Below are 17,001 nucleotides of genomic sequence, written 5' to 3'. Positions count from 1 at the left end.
TAGTTTTAAATGAAATTTCTTTAGGAATGCTTTTAGGATTTTTGATTGTATGTATATAATTATGAATTTTGAGGATGCTCATTTTTTTTTAAGTAAAAATAAAAACAAGCTCACAATTCAAACTAATTACACAAGAAAACTCTATAAGCAAGATTATCTCTTACTTGAACAGTAGGAGAAATAGTTAGGATTTCGCTTGGAATATCTTTAAACACCATCAGGCTATAATTTGTATCAAAGGCCATTTTGGCCATGCAATCAACTATTTTGTTGTGGTCCTTGGGAATATGCTGCAAATTTCATAATCTTATATTCTCCAACGGATGATGAATGCGTCTAATAAGGGCGAATTTTGAATTCGTCAGTGAGGATTTCTGAATGGCCTTAACCGCCTCCATGCTATCCATTTGAATCATTACTGCATTGTATCTCCTATCTTGGATAAGATTCAAGCCATCAAGAATACCCCACAGTTTAATATCTAAGATGAAACATGCACTAGATACATATTATGTCCCATAATCCACTCCCTACGACCATTCTTCAAGACTCCTCTTGCTGCAGCCTTACTAGAATCTACCTAAACTGTACCATCAGTACAAAGGCTGATCCAATTCTCCAACATTTGGTATGTTGGCCTTGGTACCTGTTGTCTAAGTAATTCCTTCCTGTAAAAAGAAACAAATTGTTTTGCCCAGGTGTATGATACTCTAACTATCTCATTTGCAAACCAAGAAACCCCCTGAAAAATAAAAAGATTTCTTTTTTTTCGTATTCGCAATTAAACCAAATAAACTTAACCAACTTACATCACCAATGGCGAATTTGGCAGAACTGTGCAAATTAGACTTAAACCATTGAAGAAAGTCGCCTACAAAGAAATGCCCACTAGCTCTATCAGGAAGGACTTACCTTCAATTTTCTTTAGATGCAAGATAGTCTCTTATAACATGCAAAATATCTTCAGAGTGGTGTTCATACAACATGTTCTTCGCTTCTAGTTTTATAAATTCTATATTTAGAGAATGTGTGCCCTCATATTTATTTTTTTGGAATCAAACATGTAATTGGATGATTAATCAATCAATGAAATGATTTATAAAAAATCTTTCAATCTAAAATCAGTGAAGCATAAGGGATTTATATATATAACTAAAACGATATTTACAAGTAAATTGAGCAGTGCGAACTGTTTCAAGCATTGATGAATAATAATAATAAAACACAACGATATGATTACGCAACTTTGTTTTTCTATGTTTATGAAGCCTTGTCTAGAAATATAATCCACTATCTGAATATCTTGTATAACAAGTGATTACAAGCTCCAACACTTACTATATTAAAATCTCACTCTTATACTTAAGATATCGATCACTTTTGTTTTCCCCCTAAAAACTTAGGACAAAAACTAACACATTTTGATTTTACACTTAATGCACTCTAAAAAGAAGTCACTTAATGAACAAGAATAAGTGCTCTCAATATAGTTCAACAATTATACAAGTCTTTTCAATTTATAAGGAATCAAGACTTGCTAACATATTAGACCAATTACAATCAATCTTCCTGTTAAAACAACAATATAATCAGCTCTAAAAATATCTTTAATAAGTCCAAGATACGTCTTGAATCTTTAAGATATACTTCCAAGTTTACTCAATCCGATCTAATATCTTCAAAATAGGAAAATTGGTTTCCTTGGTCCAATTTGTAATATCTCGTTTTTCAGTGGTGATGAAATAGTTGTTTTGGGACCACAAATTCCGGTATGTCGATTCGTAAATATTATTTATATAATATGTTCGAAGTCATTAAGGTCGTGTTAAAATATGGTTAATAAATTTTAATGTTGGATAATCAAATAAGTAAAAAAGGACTAATTAGTAAACATTGTAAAAGTTAGTTGTTATTAGTAAATTGGGTTTAATAGCTTTTGAAATTTAATTTGAAGGCCTTAAATAGTAATTAGACCATCACTATCCATTATGGATGGTAATAGGTTTAAGTTTGGCCTAATTGAATGATATATTCAAAGGTAAAATTGTAATTTAGAATTAAAACTATAATTTAATAAAATAAAAAGAAGAAATTTGTCATCATCTTTCGAAGAGCTTTGTGTCGAAAATTGGAGGGGAAGAACACCATTTTTGGGTGTTTGAGGTACAATCAAACAATTGGGTGCATGCATGGTATGAATTGTAAGCCTATTTCTTGTAATTTTTACGTTTTTGATATCGTTGCAACCAGATCCTGATAACCCGAACATTTATTTTTAAAACTGTTAGAGATTTTGAAAGGTAGCATTGATGAGTTATTGTTGTTCATGATGTTAAATAATAGATTTGAGTTATTAGGTATTGACTATGAATTTTTTTATTGAATAATTTTGTTAGTTTTTGTGTTAAGAAGTAATTTGAAACAACATCAAAATGGACATGGTATTCTTGTGAATTTTGAATATTTTTGGGTTGTACTAATATGTAAATGAATTCGGAAAGCTTAGGGTATTTAGAAATTTTAATAATTTTGAAATTTTGGATTAAAGGGCTAAATTGTGAGAAATGTAAAAGCTTAGGGAAAATGTGTAATTAATGGAAAGTTAAGGTTCATGTGCATTAAATTGAGTATTAATTTTATATGAAATTAATATATGATATTTAATTACTATTTTAGATCAAGATTTGAATCCAAAAGACAATAACTGAAGGAAAGAAAAAATTGCGGACTAGTCCCTGCGTTTCAACCGGAAGTGAATAGTAGGTAAGTTCATAGTATTTCAATTTTTAAATATAATTTTCTAGTGAATTATATTAATTTTATTTAATTACTTGATGAATATATGTAAGTAGGTATGTTTAGTTTGGATAATTTTATATAATTATGAAAGTTACAAATATTTTGTATCTATGAAATTGATAGAGAATATTGTATTGTTTCTCTTGGAACGACGTTAAAAATATATAATAATGAAATGAATTAAGTATGTATTCAGAAATGAAGAAAATATTATTGAATGCACATATGTGCCATTGTTTGTACTTCGGTACTTCTGAATGCACATATGTGCCCCTGATTATACTTCGGTACCCCTGAATACACATACGTGCCCCTATTTGTACTTCGGTACCCCTGAATGCACATACATGCTTTGAATGCACTTTAGGGCCTTGATATTGCATCATTGATGCCATTGAAAATAGAGTATTGACCTATTGTATAAACCGAGTTTAATTAATTTAAAGTAAAAGTTATACTATGATCTTACTAGGATATGTAAGCTTATGTTTTTCCTATTGTTATTTTGTAGATAATTGTTGTTGATCGTTTGGAAGGATTAACCATAAAGCTCTGTGGCATGTGTATATAGGTTTTGTTTGTAAGTTATTAAGGTTGATGGTAATTGATAGATAAAAAATTTGTTAGCTTCTTTTGTGTATGTTTTGTAATGGTGGAATACAAAATCTTATGAATAAATGGAAATTCTAATGTCTATTTGCTAAATTTTGAAGCAAGTTCATAAGGTAATAATATAGTTAGTTTTAGGAACTTAAATCCAATAAAATTGGAAATAGACAAAGTCTTGTTAGGTTATTTAAATTTTTAGTTATGAATTGAGGTACCTATGAATGGTACATTGGTTAGAAGTCTAGGTTACTAATTTTTGTAATAGGCCCAATTCGCCTGGCCCATTATAAACCAAAAATAACAAATATAAAAAAAACAAAAGAAAATAAATGGCCCAAAATTAGTCAAAGTCTAAGTTCTTTTACAAATAATAAAATAACCCAAATAAATCCCCAAACCCAGTAAAAATATATAACCCAATTAGCCCAAATAACCCATTACCCCAAGCCCAAAACACTAATGATTTTTCAGCAAACCTTAAACACTAGAAACTTCAGCCGCCAGCCTCCATGCTCCACAACGGCTTCCACGCGCGCCACGCTCCACGTCCACGAACGGCTTTTCCACGCCATAAACACCTGCAACGGATTAACAACCACAGCAAATAACAGCAAAGCAATAACAGGAAAAAAATGAAAAGAATTTGTATTTATTTTTTTTTTACCTGAGCTCGGCTATAAAAGGCCATTGATTATACTGTAAAATGGATCTTTTTTTTCCCAGAAATACAGACGCATATTGAAAAAGAAATAAAAATCGAAAAGGTGACTTGAGTTTTCAAATCTTGTTTTTCTTTTGATTTTTTCCCTCTTCTTTTCTTTTCTCTTATATTTTGCATGAAGTGAATAAAGAAAGGAGAGTACTTACCTCTGGCCTCGGATTGCGACTCTTCTACGCATGGTCGGCCACCAAGTGTGATGGTGGTTCGGCGGTGTCTCCAAGTTGAAGCCCTAACAATAGAGATTTGCTTGGCTATTATATATGGCAGATTGCCATTATGTTTTTTTTTTCTTTAATTTTAATTGCAAAGTGAAACAGTGCCATGTTGGAGGGGGGTGAGATCCGCGCATTAACCCATTTTGCAACCCGGATCCTCGCCCTTTAGCTTCGAATGGTCAAATTCGCGATTGGTCCTTCGTCTTCGCGTAGATATTTAAATTGATCATTATTTCCACTTTGCTTCATTTTAAATTTGTCATAGAATTTGCGCGTCTTTGCAATTGGGTCCGTGTTGCAACACTGCATTTTAGGGCCTGGATTATTTCTGATTCTAGTCCTCATTCTTTTACACGCATTGCATATTGATCCTCTTTAAGACTATCTATTTGTGAATTGTCCCTTTTATTTCAATTTTGTTAAGATTTTTCCCCATTTCTTTATTCATTGCACATCCATTTTTCTTTAATGCTTGTTTACTTGCTTTTGTATTTTAAGTTGTTTTGATAATTGAATTTAGCTTTTAAAAACTGTTATTATAGTTTTTCTCTTTTATTCTATCATTTTAACATTTTGTATACTATTTTATATGTATAATTTGTAATAAAATTTATTTTAGTTTATGTATACTTTTAATTTTATCTTATTTTATAATTTCTTTTGAATCTATTCACCTATTTTAATGTATATATTCTTTTTGTTATTTAAAGGAAATCCACCTATTTTATGTGCTATTTAAATTATTATTAGGTATAGACTTGGTTCTTTGACCTATACACATTATTAAATCCATGTTTTTATACATGTAGTTTTTTTAGGAAAATATATATTTATATATATAATTGTGTTTCTAAAATTTATTACATATATAATTTAAGATAAAATTAATTTAATCTTATAATTCACCTTTTAATTCCATGTTTATCTTAGCATACAATTGTTTCTAAAATTTATTTATATGTAAATAACTCATATTAGATTTTTTTTTTGCTATAGTCCACATCATTGATTTCATATTATTCCATGTAAATAGTTTTCTATGTATTCCTTTAAAGTTATTTATGTGTATAATTTATTTCTTTGAAGGACTATATTTAAGTTGTACAATTTACTTATTTTACGAACTTCCATATCTTATTATTTTGTGCATATACTATTAATACGTATCATTAATCCAAAATTAATTTATTTCATATAAAACTATTTTGTACATTGCTTATTTCAAAATTCTTTTTCACACACATACATATATTAAAACATATGCTTGATTTATAAGCATCACTCAATTCATACATTTTATACATATAGTTTTTGCATACATAATTATTATATACTATTAATCTCATGCTTTTTTTACAAATAATTATTCCTATGTACATATGCAAGTTTTGTAAATCTATTATCATGTATTTTATTATTCTTTTATATTTTATATAAACTATCATGTATATTGTTAATTTTAAATGAATTTGTGTTTAAAATATTTTGCATGTTATTCAATTCAAATATTTTAATACTTATTTCAATAATTATATATTCCTAGTTTTTTATGTAAATTAATTTACGCATATAGTATGTATATTATGTGTTCATAATTCATAATTATTATAAAATTGTCTTATACTACATCTTTTGCTAATTTCCGCTTTATTTTGTACATGTTTTGTGGGTTGTTTTACATTTATTGTTGTGATATATTATTTAGTAACTGTTTTATCAATTGCTCTCTCGTCATGATTAAGAATTTGGTTATATTTTACTTAGAATAGTTGTACATAATTGTTGGATTTATTAAATTGTGGCTTATTGTATCATATTATTTCCTGTTCATGAATCCTTTTCTATGCAAATGTTTCGATACAATGCATTAAGTGTTCTACCTATTTTGAAACAAATAAACTTGTTTTGAGCGAATTTTCAATTTTCCTTATTATTCAAAAATTTTGAAATAAGATAATATCCAATATTTGGGAATTCGAAAAATCATGTTCAATCGTGCTGGGTATGATTTTTTTGGTGAACTAAATATTTGGATAACCTTTTTATAATTTTATTGTACGAGTTTTTGAAAGTAAAAAATCGATCTATTTTTGAAAGTATAAAGTATCGTATCCAATCGTGCTAGGTATGATGCTGCATATCTTTGAAACGAGAGAATTTTGACAGTTAACTTGAACTATTCACACATTTTAAAGAATCATGCTTTGAAAGATATTTTTTTTTCTTAAAATCTTTGATATAAGGATAGCATCGAATCAACTTGGTACCAATTTTGGGGCGCAATGAGGGTGTTCATCCTTCCTCATGCGTAACCGACTCCCGAACCCATTTGTTTTTGATTTTGCGTGAATCGAAATTGATTTAAATAGAACAAAATGTTTTAGTAGGTGACCCAATCACACCTAAACAAAAGATTGGTGGCGACTCCACACTCAGTTTTAAAAGTCGATCCCTGTTTTTTTCCTAACTCAAAAAAATGGTTTCGACAATTTTGATATGTTTTGAGTTTAGAATTTTGTTGGTTTTGGTCATGGGATGGTTATGTTTTATGTGTACCTTATTGGGTAAGCTTCGGCTTGATTTTAACTTGTTTAATGAGTCTTTTTGGAAGCACACAGCTTGAGACACGGGTTGTTACATGGTCCTGTGCTACACACGGTCACCTCACACAGTCGTGTGTATTCTGTTAGTTTTAGGGCAGGTTTTATACGGGTTGAGACATGACCGTGTGTCTCAAGTCACTGAGTTACACTAGCTAGCGCACAGCCTGCGACACGGTCGTGTGTACCAAGTTAGTGAGTTACATGATCTATGACATGAGTTGGGACACGACTATATGTCCCTACTTCGAATACTCAGATGGTCTGATCTGTGTCACACGGCCGTGTGACCCCTGTTTTCCAAATTTTCTAGTTTATCCAAAAACTTATGTTTTGATACAATTTGATCCCAATATACCTTCAATCAAATTTTAAGGCCCCGTAAACCTGAAATAAAGCCTAATTCAATAATTATTCTATGAATTATTATATGTTTATATTTTAATTGAATATTTATTCTGAATTAAGATAAATTGTTCTGTTTGTTTCTATATCACTTGAATCCTTAATCCGGCAACAGAGCTGGGATTTGGTGTTACACAATCCAAATCAATCTTCAAGATACATTGCTATAATGGTTTGAATATCATAAATGCACTTGCATACACTTAAAATATTAACAAAGATCAAAACCTAAAGATTTTATTACCAAAATTTGCCAATGACAACTTTATGAGTTTGAGCAGTGTTATACACTAGTAGGCACTCCTTATATGCTACCTCAACCATCTCCACATTTGGAAAATGCTACCTCAACCATCTCCACATTTGGAAAATTTTTGAACAAAACTATAATGAGAGAACATATACAACAAAAGAACCAAATGCTCTCCCTAAGTAACCCTCCCCTTAATCAAACAAACTTAACTATTAACATAGTCAAACAAATCAACAACTGATGCTTTTGGTAGAGATGAATACATTAACAATCAAAGTATTTAGAATTGTTGAAAATATGCTTCAATTATCATAATCTAGCTGATTTTAGATATAATCATAAGTATTTGATTTCAGATTTTTTAGAGATTTCTTTTAGAGATTATGATTATGTTAGTAGCCTATGTTTAGTTTGTAGTTGTTAACTTGTTTACTATATAAACACTAGTTTCAGTTCAATAAAAAGTACCTTCTATTTCAATTACTTGTCTTATTGTTTTCTCTTTTTAATAAGTTCTTCTCAATTCAGTTTTCTTCATTATTTTAGTTTTTTTTTATAAAATACCAACAATTGGTAATCAAAGCTTTCTTCTTAATGGACCTGTGTTAGTGTTTGTTGCATTATGGAAGCTGAAATTAATTTCTCTTCAATTGTGCCACCTATTTTTTATGGAGATAATTATTAGATTTGGGCAGTGCGATTCCTACGTTGCCTACCAACCCCACGTGGCACAATCAAAACACAAAAAGAAAAGAAGACAAGAGAATCAAAGCTGAAAGCCTGTTTGTTTGCTGCAGTTTCACCAACTATTTTCATGCGAATTATGTCTCTAAAGTCAGGAAAGGAGATATGGAATTATCTCAAGACTGAGTACAAGAGAGAAGAGAGAATTCACAGAATGCAAGTGTTGAATCTTGTATGTGGTTTTGAGCTGCAGAAGATAAAGGAGACTAAGACAGTCAAGGAGTATTCTGAAAGGCTCCTTAACATAGCCAATAAGGCCAGGCAGCTAGGTTCATCTCTAGCAGTTCAAGGATTGTGGAAAAATCCTTGTAACAGTACCTGAAAGGTTTGAGGCTACCATCACTCAAAGATTACTTCGGTGGAACTCTTAAGTGCTTTACAAGTACAAGAGCAAAGGCATGTAATGAGGCAAGAATGGGCAGTTGAATGTGCTCTACCAGTTAAGTATCAAGATGATAGAAAGAACAGGAAGTCAAAGATCAAAAATTTTCGCGCTACGAGTGGAGAAAGCTCTGCATTTGATAACCAAAGTAAACTGAAAATAGAAGATCAGGAGTAAAAAAGGATTATCCTCCATTGCAACATTACGACAAGAAAGGTTACACTCCTTTCAAGTGTATGAAAAGACCAGATGCAAAGTGCAGTAAGTGTAGCCAAATGGAAAATGAAGTTGTCATTTGTAAGTACAAAAATCAGCAACAAGGAGATGAAGCGCAAGTGACAGATCCACAAGGGACAAATCAAAAAGAAGAAAATCAGCTTTTTGTTGCAACTTGTTTCACTAGTCACGAAGCAAGTGAAAGTTGGTTCATTGACAGTGGTTACACTAATCATATGACATATAGCAGAGGGTTGTTCAAAGAACTGAAGAGTACCGAGTCCAAGAAGGTCAAAATTGGGAACAGTGACTACATTGCAATCAAAAGAAATGGCACTATAGCTATTACAAGCTGTTCAAGTACCAAGTTCATTACTGATGTTTTATATGTATTTGATATTGATCAAAACTTGCTTAGTGTTGGTCAATTTGTAGGGAAAAGATTCAAAGTGAAGTTCATGGAAAAGGAATGTGTGATAGAGGATGCTACAAAACAAAAGATGTTCGAAGTTAAGATGGCAAGAAGGAGTTTTTCCCTCAATCGAATGCAAGAGGAGCAATTAGCTTTTCTAATCAAAGAAATCCTCATAATGTTGTGACATAAAAGGCTCGGACGCTATCACTATCAGGGGTACTGCAGATGAAGTCCAAAAAAATGGCCATTGATATTCCGGAACTTGATGATTACATATCGACATGTAAAGCTTGTCAATTTGGAAAGTAAAATTGAAAGTCATTTCCCAAGACAGCATAGAGAGCCACTTGTAAATTACAGTTGATTCACACAGACATTTTTGGACCTCAAAGAACTCCTTCATTAGCAAGTAGTCGATATTATGCTACTTTTATTTATGATTTTACAAGAATGTATTGGATTTTCTTCTTAAAATTCAAGTGAAAAGTGGCTGGAGTATTCTATAAATTCAAGAAGACTATGGAAAATCAAAGTGGCAACCACATTGAAATATTGAGATCCAATAATAGCAATGAGTATACATCAGAAAATTTCAATGCATTTTGTGAAGAAGCTGGCATTGAACATCAGTTAACAGCTCCCTATATTCCGCAACGGAATGGAGTTAGTGAGAGGTGAAACAAATACATCTTAGACATGACTAGATGTATGTTGCATGCGAAAAATTTACCCAAAAAGTTCTAGGCAGAAGCAGCTCATACCGTGGTTTTCCTATAGAATAGATTGCCCACAAAAGCGATCAAGGATCAAACACCCTATGAGGCTTCGTATGGTCATAAGCCATCTTTAAATTTTCTCAAAATAATTGGTTGTTTATGCTTCACTCACGTTCTACAGATCAAGAGGGACAAGTTAGAAAAAAATGCACTTTTAGGAGTCTTTATTGGCTATAGCAGTCTGGAAAAATTGTTATAAGCAGAGATATTCATTTCGTGAAAAATGAAGAGCGGAACTAGGATGAGAAAAGTGGCCAAAGCACAGCAGATCTGAAGTTTAAATTTCCTGTTTCAACCATAGATAAAGATGAAAATTGGCTAAATGAGTTGGTGGATGATGCTCTAAAAAAAGGTACTAGATTACTCATTGACATTTATGCAAGATATAATATAGCTGTATGGGAACCTGCAGATTTTTCCTCGAAAATGAAGGATATAAAATAGATGGTTGCAATGAAGGAAGAGTTGTCCATGATTGAGAAAAACAAAACATGGGAGTTGGTTGATCGACCCCATGATAGGAAGGTGATTGAAGTCAAGTGGGTGTACAGAACCAAGCTTAATACTGATGACTCAATCAACAAGCACAGAGCAAGACATGTAGTCAAAGACAATGTATAAGTTTTTGGCGTAGACTATTCAAACACCTTCGCACCAGTTGCTCGTTTGGACACCATAAGACTTTTATTTGCTGTAGCTGCTCAAATGAATTGGAGAGTGTATCAGCTTGATGTAAAATCATTTTTTTAGAATGAAATTTTTCAGGAAGAAATTTATGTTGAGCACCCTGAAGGTTTTGTGAAGAAAAGAGAGGAAGACAATGTGTTTTTTCTCAATAAGGCTCTTTATCGGTTGAAACGGGCTCCAAGAGCTTGGTGAGTAAGATAGATGATCATTTGCTGAGCTTGGGTTTTGAAAAAAAAAATTCGAGACCTCTTTATGTAAAATGTCAAAGTAATGATATTTTGATAGTCTCTCTTTATGTTGATGATCTTTTACTAATGAGAAATGATGCACTGTTGCCTAAGGAGTTCAAGCAAGAGATGATGAAGGTTTTGAGATGACAGATCTCGGATTGATGTTCTTTTTTCTTAGAATGGAAATTAAACAAGCTGAGTATGAAGTAATCATCTGCCAGAAGAAGTATGCCAAGGAAATATTGAAGAAATTCAAACTTGAAGAATGTAAGGAAGTAGGTACTCCTATGAATCAAAAGGAGAAGTTGTGTAAAGAAGATGGAGCTGATAAAATTGATGAGGGATATTTTAGAAGTTTAATTGGTTGCTTAATGTATCTTACAGCAACACGTCCTGATATTTTAAATGCTGTAAGTATTTTGTCACAATTTATGCAATGTGCCAGTGAATTGCATCTCAGGGCTGCCAATAGAGTAGTTCGTTATATCAAAGGCACGAGTAATTTTGGTGTTAAATTCACAAGAAGCAAGGAGTTCAAGCTTGTTGGCTTCTCTAATTGTGATTGGGAGGTTCCATTCATGACATGAGGAGCACATCAGGCTATTATTTTACTTTTGGATCTGGTGTCTTCTCATGGAGCTCGAAGAAGCAAGAAACTGTGGCTTAATCCACTACTGAAGCAAATTTATTGCTGCAGCAGCCGCTATTAATCAAGCTTTGTGGTTGAGAAAATTATTAAGTGATCTTAACCTTGAACAGAAGGAAATTGCACAAAGATTTTCGTTGATAATCAAGTTGCCATTGCAATTTCTTATAATCCAGTATTTCATGGGAAGACTAAGCATTTCAACATTAAGCTTTTCTTTTTAAGGGAAGTGCAAAAGAAGGTAACGTTATACTGGTTCATTGCAAAACAGAGAAGCAGGTTGCAGATATCTTCACCAAGTCGCTCCTAGTAAGCAAATTTAAAGTTTGAGAACAACACTTGGTGTTTGCAGCAACTGAAGCAATGAGGAGTGTTAGCAGTTATCACAACTCTTTGATTTGGTTCAGATTTTTTAGAGATTATATTAGTAGCCTATTTTTAGTTAGCAGTTGTTAACTTGTTTAATATATAAACACTAGTTTCAGTTCAATAAAAAGTACTTTTCCCATTTCAATTACTTAACTTATTGTTTTCTCTTTTCAATAAGTTTTTCGCAATTCAATTTTCTTCATCATTTTAGTTTTCTTTTCTAATAAAATACCAACAAGAATTATATCCTAATAAGTTGAATGATTGCAATATCTAAATATTAATTTAGTAAAAATAAAATTTGATAATTACAATATCTAAGTATAAATAGTATTGAAATATTAATTAAATAAAAAAATACTTAAATAAATATAATATATAACAAATTGAGTATTTAACTTATTTTGTTTTTCCTAAATTTAGATAATCCAAATTATTTCGAATTTAAAAAGTAAGCTTGATCCTCATATAGTTTACCTAAATACCCCGCCCCCTCTTATATTCCCATCTGGCCATGGAAACCATATCATGTCGATTTACTTGTTGGAGGTTTGCATTGGATCATGCAAGATTGTTGTTGTCGTCGTGCTCTTTTTGGTTGCTTGATGCATACTTTTCCCTTCCTTTTTGTGGGTTTTTTAGTTTTCTTTGTTGGTTGAAGGGGTTTGGTTAGGTAGATCATAAGCCTGGTCTTATGATTTTGTTAGCTCATGTGCCTAATGAAATCTCGAATGATTAGTATATAAGAACTTACCCACTTAAATATGACAACCCTTTATTCAAATATATCTATCAATATCAAAATCCTGCTTCTTACTTCTTATCATAGGAAATTGTCCAATAAGTACTCCATAAATCTAAGAAATACGTCCGATGATTTGTTATTAAATTATTATCATATGCACAAATTCAATTATATTTTTTAAGTTTAAACTATTAAAAGTATGCAAGAGTTAAAGTCAACGATGAGCCATTTGTATTGGTTGGTTGGTTTTTTGAGTAAGATTGGTGGCTTAGAAGCGAAGAGTTATTAATTCAGAATGCAATCATAGGTCAGCAATTAAGGATATTTTCATACATCAAATCCAGCCCAAGAAAGTTGACCCATTTCGGTGACAAAGCTGTTCAGGGACTACTTTCCTACATCATAACATTTCCCATTGAAAGAACAAGAAGTAAAACGTAAATCAAAACATAAGAAAGGAATACAAAAGCATATGGTGGTGTTGTAGTCAGCAGAATTTAGTGAAGGGTTTCGATGTTTTTGCTGAGTTCCTCCAGTTTCTTCATCCTCAGTTTCTCGCTTTCACTCACCAGCTAACCAGCATTTCACAAGCACCACCAAATATGTTACTCACAAATTCTAAATATTCAAGTAAATGAATGCTCCTACGACACTATAAAGCATATGCATATATATATATATATACACACTGACCTCCATTAATTTGCTAACTAGTTGTGCTTTCTCCTTGTTCTTGTCATTGAAGGCTTCAAGGGCTTCTTTGTACTCTTTTTCCTGTGATTATCAAAACTATTGACAAGTTAATAAATTAATTATTTAAATTTAACTTGGAATCAAGTTTCAATCAACTAGAATTGTTGAAAAAAAAAACTAAGTTTAATACATCATTTGGTACTTGAGTTTGATACTTTTTTTTAATATGGTACTTATGTTATGTTTTGGTTCAATGTGATACATGTATTTGGCCCAAGTTATATATTTTGATACCTCAAGTTAATGGTGTTAACTTTTTAGTATTTAATTCGGGTTTTGTGGTTGTTTTGATTAAAATTCATAATTAGCTAATAATATTAACAATTAACTTTCATTAAATCAACCTTAAAAGCTAAAAAAATCAATCATCAAGTTGTATTTAACAAATTAAACACAAAATTAAATAAATACACAATTAACACTAAAATTATTTTGTTAACAAAATAATGAGAATTGAACCTAATATCATTAGCAATTAACTTTTATCAAGTCAACTATAAAATTGAATTAAACACAAAAATCAACATTGTTATCTTTTAGTACCAAAATATATAACTTTTGTCAAATATATGTACCATATTAGACCAAAACATAATATATGTACCACATTAGATAATAATAAAAAGTGTCAAATTCGGTACCAAATAATGCAATAAGTCAAAAACTAATAAACTAGAATAAATTTGATAAAGAATCCACATATTCACATATAGAATTGCAACGAAGAACCTAAATTAAATTATAATTTTAAGATAATTACATAATTAATCATCCAACAATTAACATTAATAAACTTAAATTGGAAATGGGAAAGATATTTGTACCTTCTTCTGGCAGGTCTGTCCTAGTGGTTTCATCTCCCTGTTAATGGTATCGATCCTCTTGCGCAGAATTGCAACATCCTTCCTCATTGGATCGACAAGGTCATCAAGCTCCTGCAACATTATATCAATCCAAATGAATCCCCATTATATTACATTAAATATTACTGAATAAGAAAAAATCATAGATTTGAATCCAACTCAGCTACAAGAAAACTTCTTCACTGTTTCCTTTTCTCGTTACAAATTGTATCTTTAGTATTGATAATGATAAAGCTGAATCTCAATTTTGTTATAGTTTTCAGATTTCTCGATGTAAATGAAATGGGATTCATTGATTAATTCAAAGTTTGAAAAAGTAGGATAGGATCCAAGTCCAACAATAACTTACTTCACGAATGTCTGCCAAGCGCCTGGTTGCTTCCTCGACGCGGCCCATATAAGCCTGAACTCTATCCCTAACCTCCATCTTCTTCCTCTCGATCTCTTCTTCTTTCGCTCGAAACAACGCCAATGCAGATTCCGCCATTTCCTCTTCCTTCTCATCGTTTACTGGGCTCTCACTCATCATCATCATAACCCCCGAGTTCTTCACTCGCTGCATCGGTGATTGCTGTTGTTCCAACATCTGCTGCTGCTTTGGCGTCGCCATGCTGCTATATTCCTCCCTTGTTTTTTTGCTTGATGGGTCTCTTTAGGTGGTTATATTGGAAGGGCTGGTTAGCTTTAAAGCTATGAAATCAACCAAATACCATACTTTATCACAAAACAAATAGTGATTACATTATATAAAAGATGGAATTTTTGACCCATTTGTCTCCTTACTTTGTAATCATGAAGTTTGAGATGATTTTTTCACCTTTAAATCAAATGTTCTTTTCTTCTTCTTCTTATCTCTTAATTTTCTGTTAAAGATTAAATTTTAATTATTGTACGATATATAATAATGGTGCTGTAAATATATATTGGTTGAAGGGTCGTAAAGGGTATTGGTAAAGGAATGCTTGGGGGTGAAGAGTTAGTGGAGCGGGCATGAAGTGGTGACCTCCACAAGTCATGGGGGGAAAAGCCTTAATTGTAAAGACAGAGTAGGACAGATTTGGAGCCGCCGCCTAGTTTGCAAATTTTGTAACTTCCAATACAATATAAATAAATTTAAAGCATAACATGAACTATTTTTTTTAAACAAAAATAAATTTTTTGTCAAAAACAATTGAAGCAATTTAATCATTGTCAATTTTAAAAGTATACAATTAAAGATAATTAATCATGATGTTAATATCTTCCATCAATTGTATAAAATTTTGATTGGTATAATAATAAATTTAACTCTTGATATTTACATATTTTGTCAACTTGGTCTTAATTTAAAAATTCAATAAATTTACCTCAACATTTATAATGATACGGGCTAAATTTGTTAAATCAATACTAAAATGATATAATGTGTAAATTTTTAAGGTTAAATTTATTATCATACCAATCAAATTTATATACAATTGATGAAAAATTAACACCATGATTATTTGTCCTTATATGCTCATTTTGAAATTAATAGAGATTAAACTACTTTAATTTTTTAAAGTGATCAGTTTATTCAATTTTAAAATTAAGAAACACTAACATTAATTTTATTGGTTTATTTTTCCTGTCTTATTCCATTTTGGGATGAGAAAATAACCAAGATTAAAATTTTGAATTTTTCTTTTAATTTTATTGGTTTGTTTTGGATAAGAAAGTAAAGTGGTTGAAAATGGCGAATTTTGCGGATGTTAAAGGTAATAAATTTTGCCTATGATGTTGTTAGTTAATAAGAATTTGGGTACCCAATTGATTGGGTGTGACATGACATCATATGTTCATATTTATATTAATTAAAATTTATTTAAAAATAAATTTTAAATTTAGCAATAATAAAAATAATAGTATCTCTAATCTGATATATACTATAGCAACATCAAATTATATATTAATAATGTGTAATTATATTTCAATTTTGAATATTCATTATTAAATTATTTTAATTAATTACTCAAATTTAAAAACCTTAAACATGTACTTTAGATTGTTTACATTTGAACATACTTAATTTTAACATTTTGATTAAAAATCTTAGCATAAACAATTCTTTTCCAAATACATTATAATGAATAAATCTTTAATAATTGACTAATAATTCATTATATAATAATAAGTCCCTTCTCCAAAATCAATTTATAATAATGGATTCATTGCCTTTTTAATTTAGACTATTACTCGGCCATTTTACTTAAAAAGGCCCTTTTCTAAATTTAATTATGGAAATGGGTCGTTTATTGGGTTATTTATCGGATTAGGCCATTTTTCACGAAAACGCGTCCATGTCAGAGCGTTTTTAGAGTGCGTGTCAGCAAAACGCTACCCTGGGGGAGCGTTTTGTCCATGTCAGCAGAAAACGCTTCCTTGAGGGCGTGCTTTGCTAACATGGACAAAACGCTCCCCCAGGGGAGCGTTTTGCCCTTTTCTTAGGGTTAGAGTTTTTTAAGATTTAATTAATTTAGGGTTATTGTTTTTAGGATTTAGGGTTAGGGGTTTTTAGGTTAGGGTTTTTAGGGTTTAGAATTTAAGGGTTTTAG

At 31.0% G+C, this 17,001-nt stretch overlaps 1 protein-coding gene and 1 long non-coding RNA gene across 2 annotated transcripts; both read right to left on the bottom strand.

Annotated features, from left to right (window-relative positions):
- Positions 1–3,748: 3,748 nt before the first annotated feature.
- LOC108483266 (uncharacterized) lies at positions 3,749–4,473 on the bottom strand. Its single transcript, XR_001871034.2, has 2 exons — positions 4,276–4,473; positions 3,749–3,986 (listed from the first exon to the last, which is right to left on the bottom strand). It is a non-coding gene; the product is annotated as an uncharacterized LOC108483266 (long non-coding RNA).
- An 8,621-nt stretch (positions 4,474–13,094) lies between these two features.
- On the bottom strand, positions 13,095–15,303 carry LOC108485098 (uncharacterized). Its single transcript, XM_017788952.2, has 4 exons — positions 14,778–15,303; positions 14,390–14,500; positions 13,506–13,586; positions 13,095–13,384 (listed from the first exon to the last, which is right to left on the bottom strand). The coding sequence occupies exons 1-4, from the start codon at positions 15,036–15,038 to the stop codon at positions 13,310–13,312; spliced, it is 528 nt and encodes a 175-aa protein (XP_017644441.1). The 5' UTR covers positions 15,039–15,303; the 3' UTR covers positions 13,095–13,309.
- Between the last annotated feature and the right edge of the window lie 1,698 nt (positions 15,304–17,001).

This window comes from Gossypium arboreum, chromosome 7 (assembly GCF_025698485.1).
Source record: "Gossypium arboreum isolate Shixiya-1 chromosome 7, ASM2569848v2, whole genome shotgun sequence".
NCBI classification, from domain to species: Eukaryota; Viridiplantae; Streptophyta; class Magnoliopsida; order Malvales; family Malvaceae; genus Gossypium; species Gossypium arboreum.
Note: the sequence above shows the minus strand (reverse complement) of the source record. Positions and strands in the feature narration are given on the sequence as shown.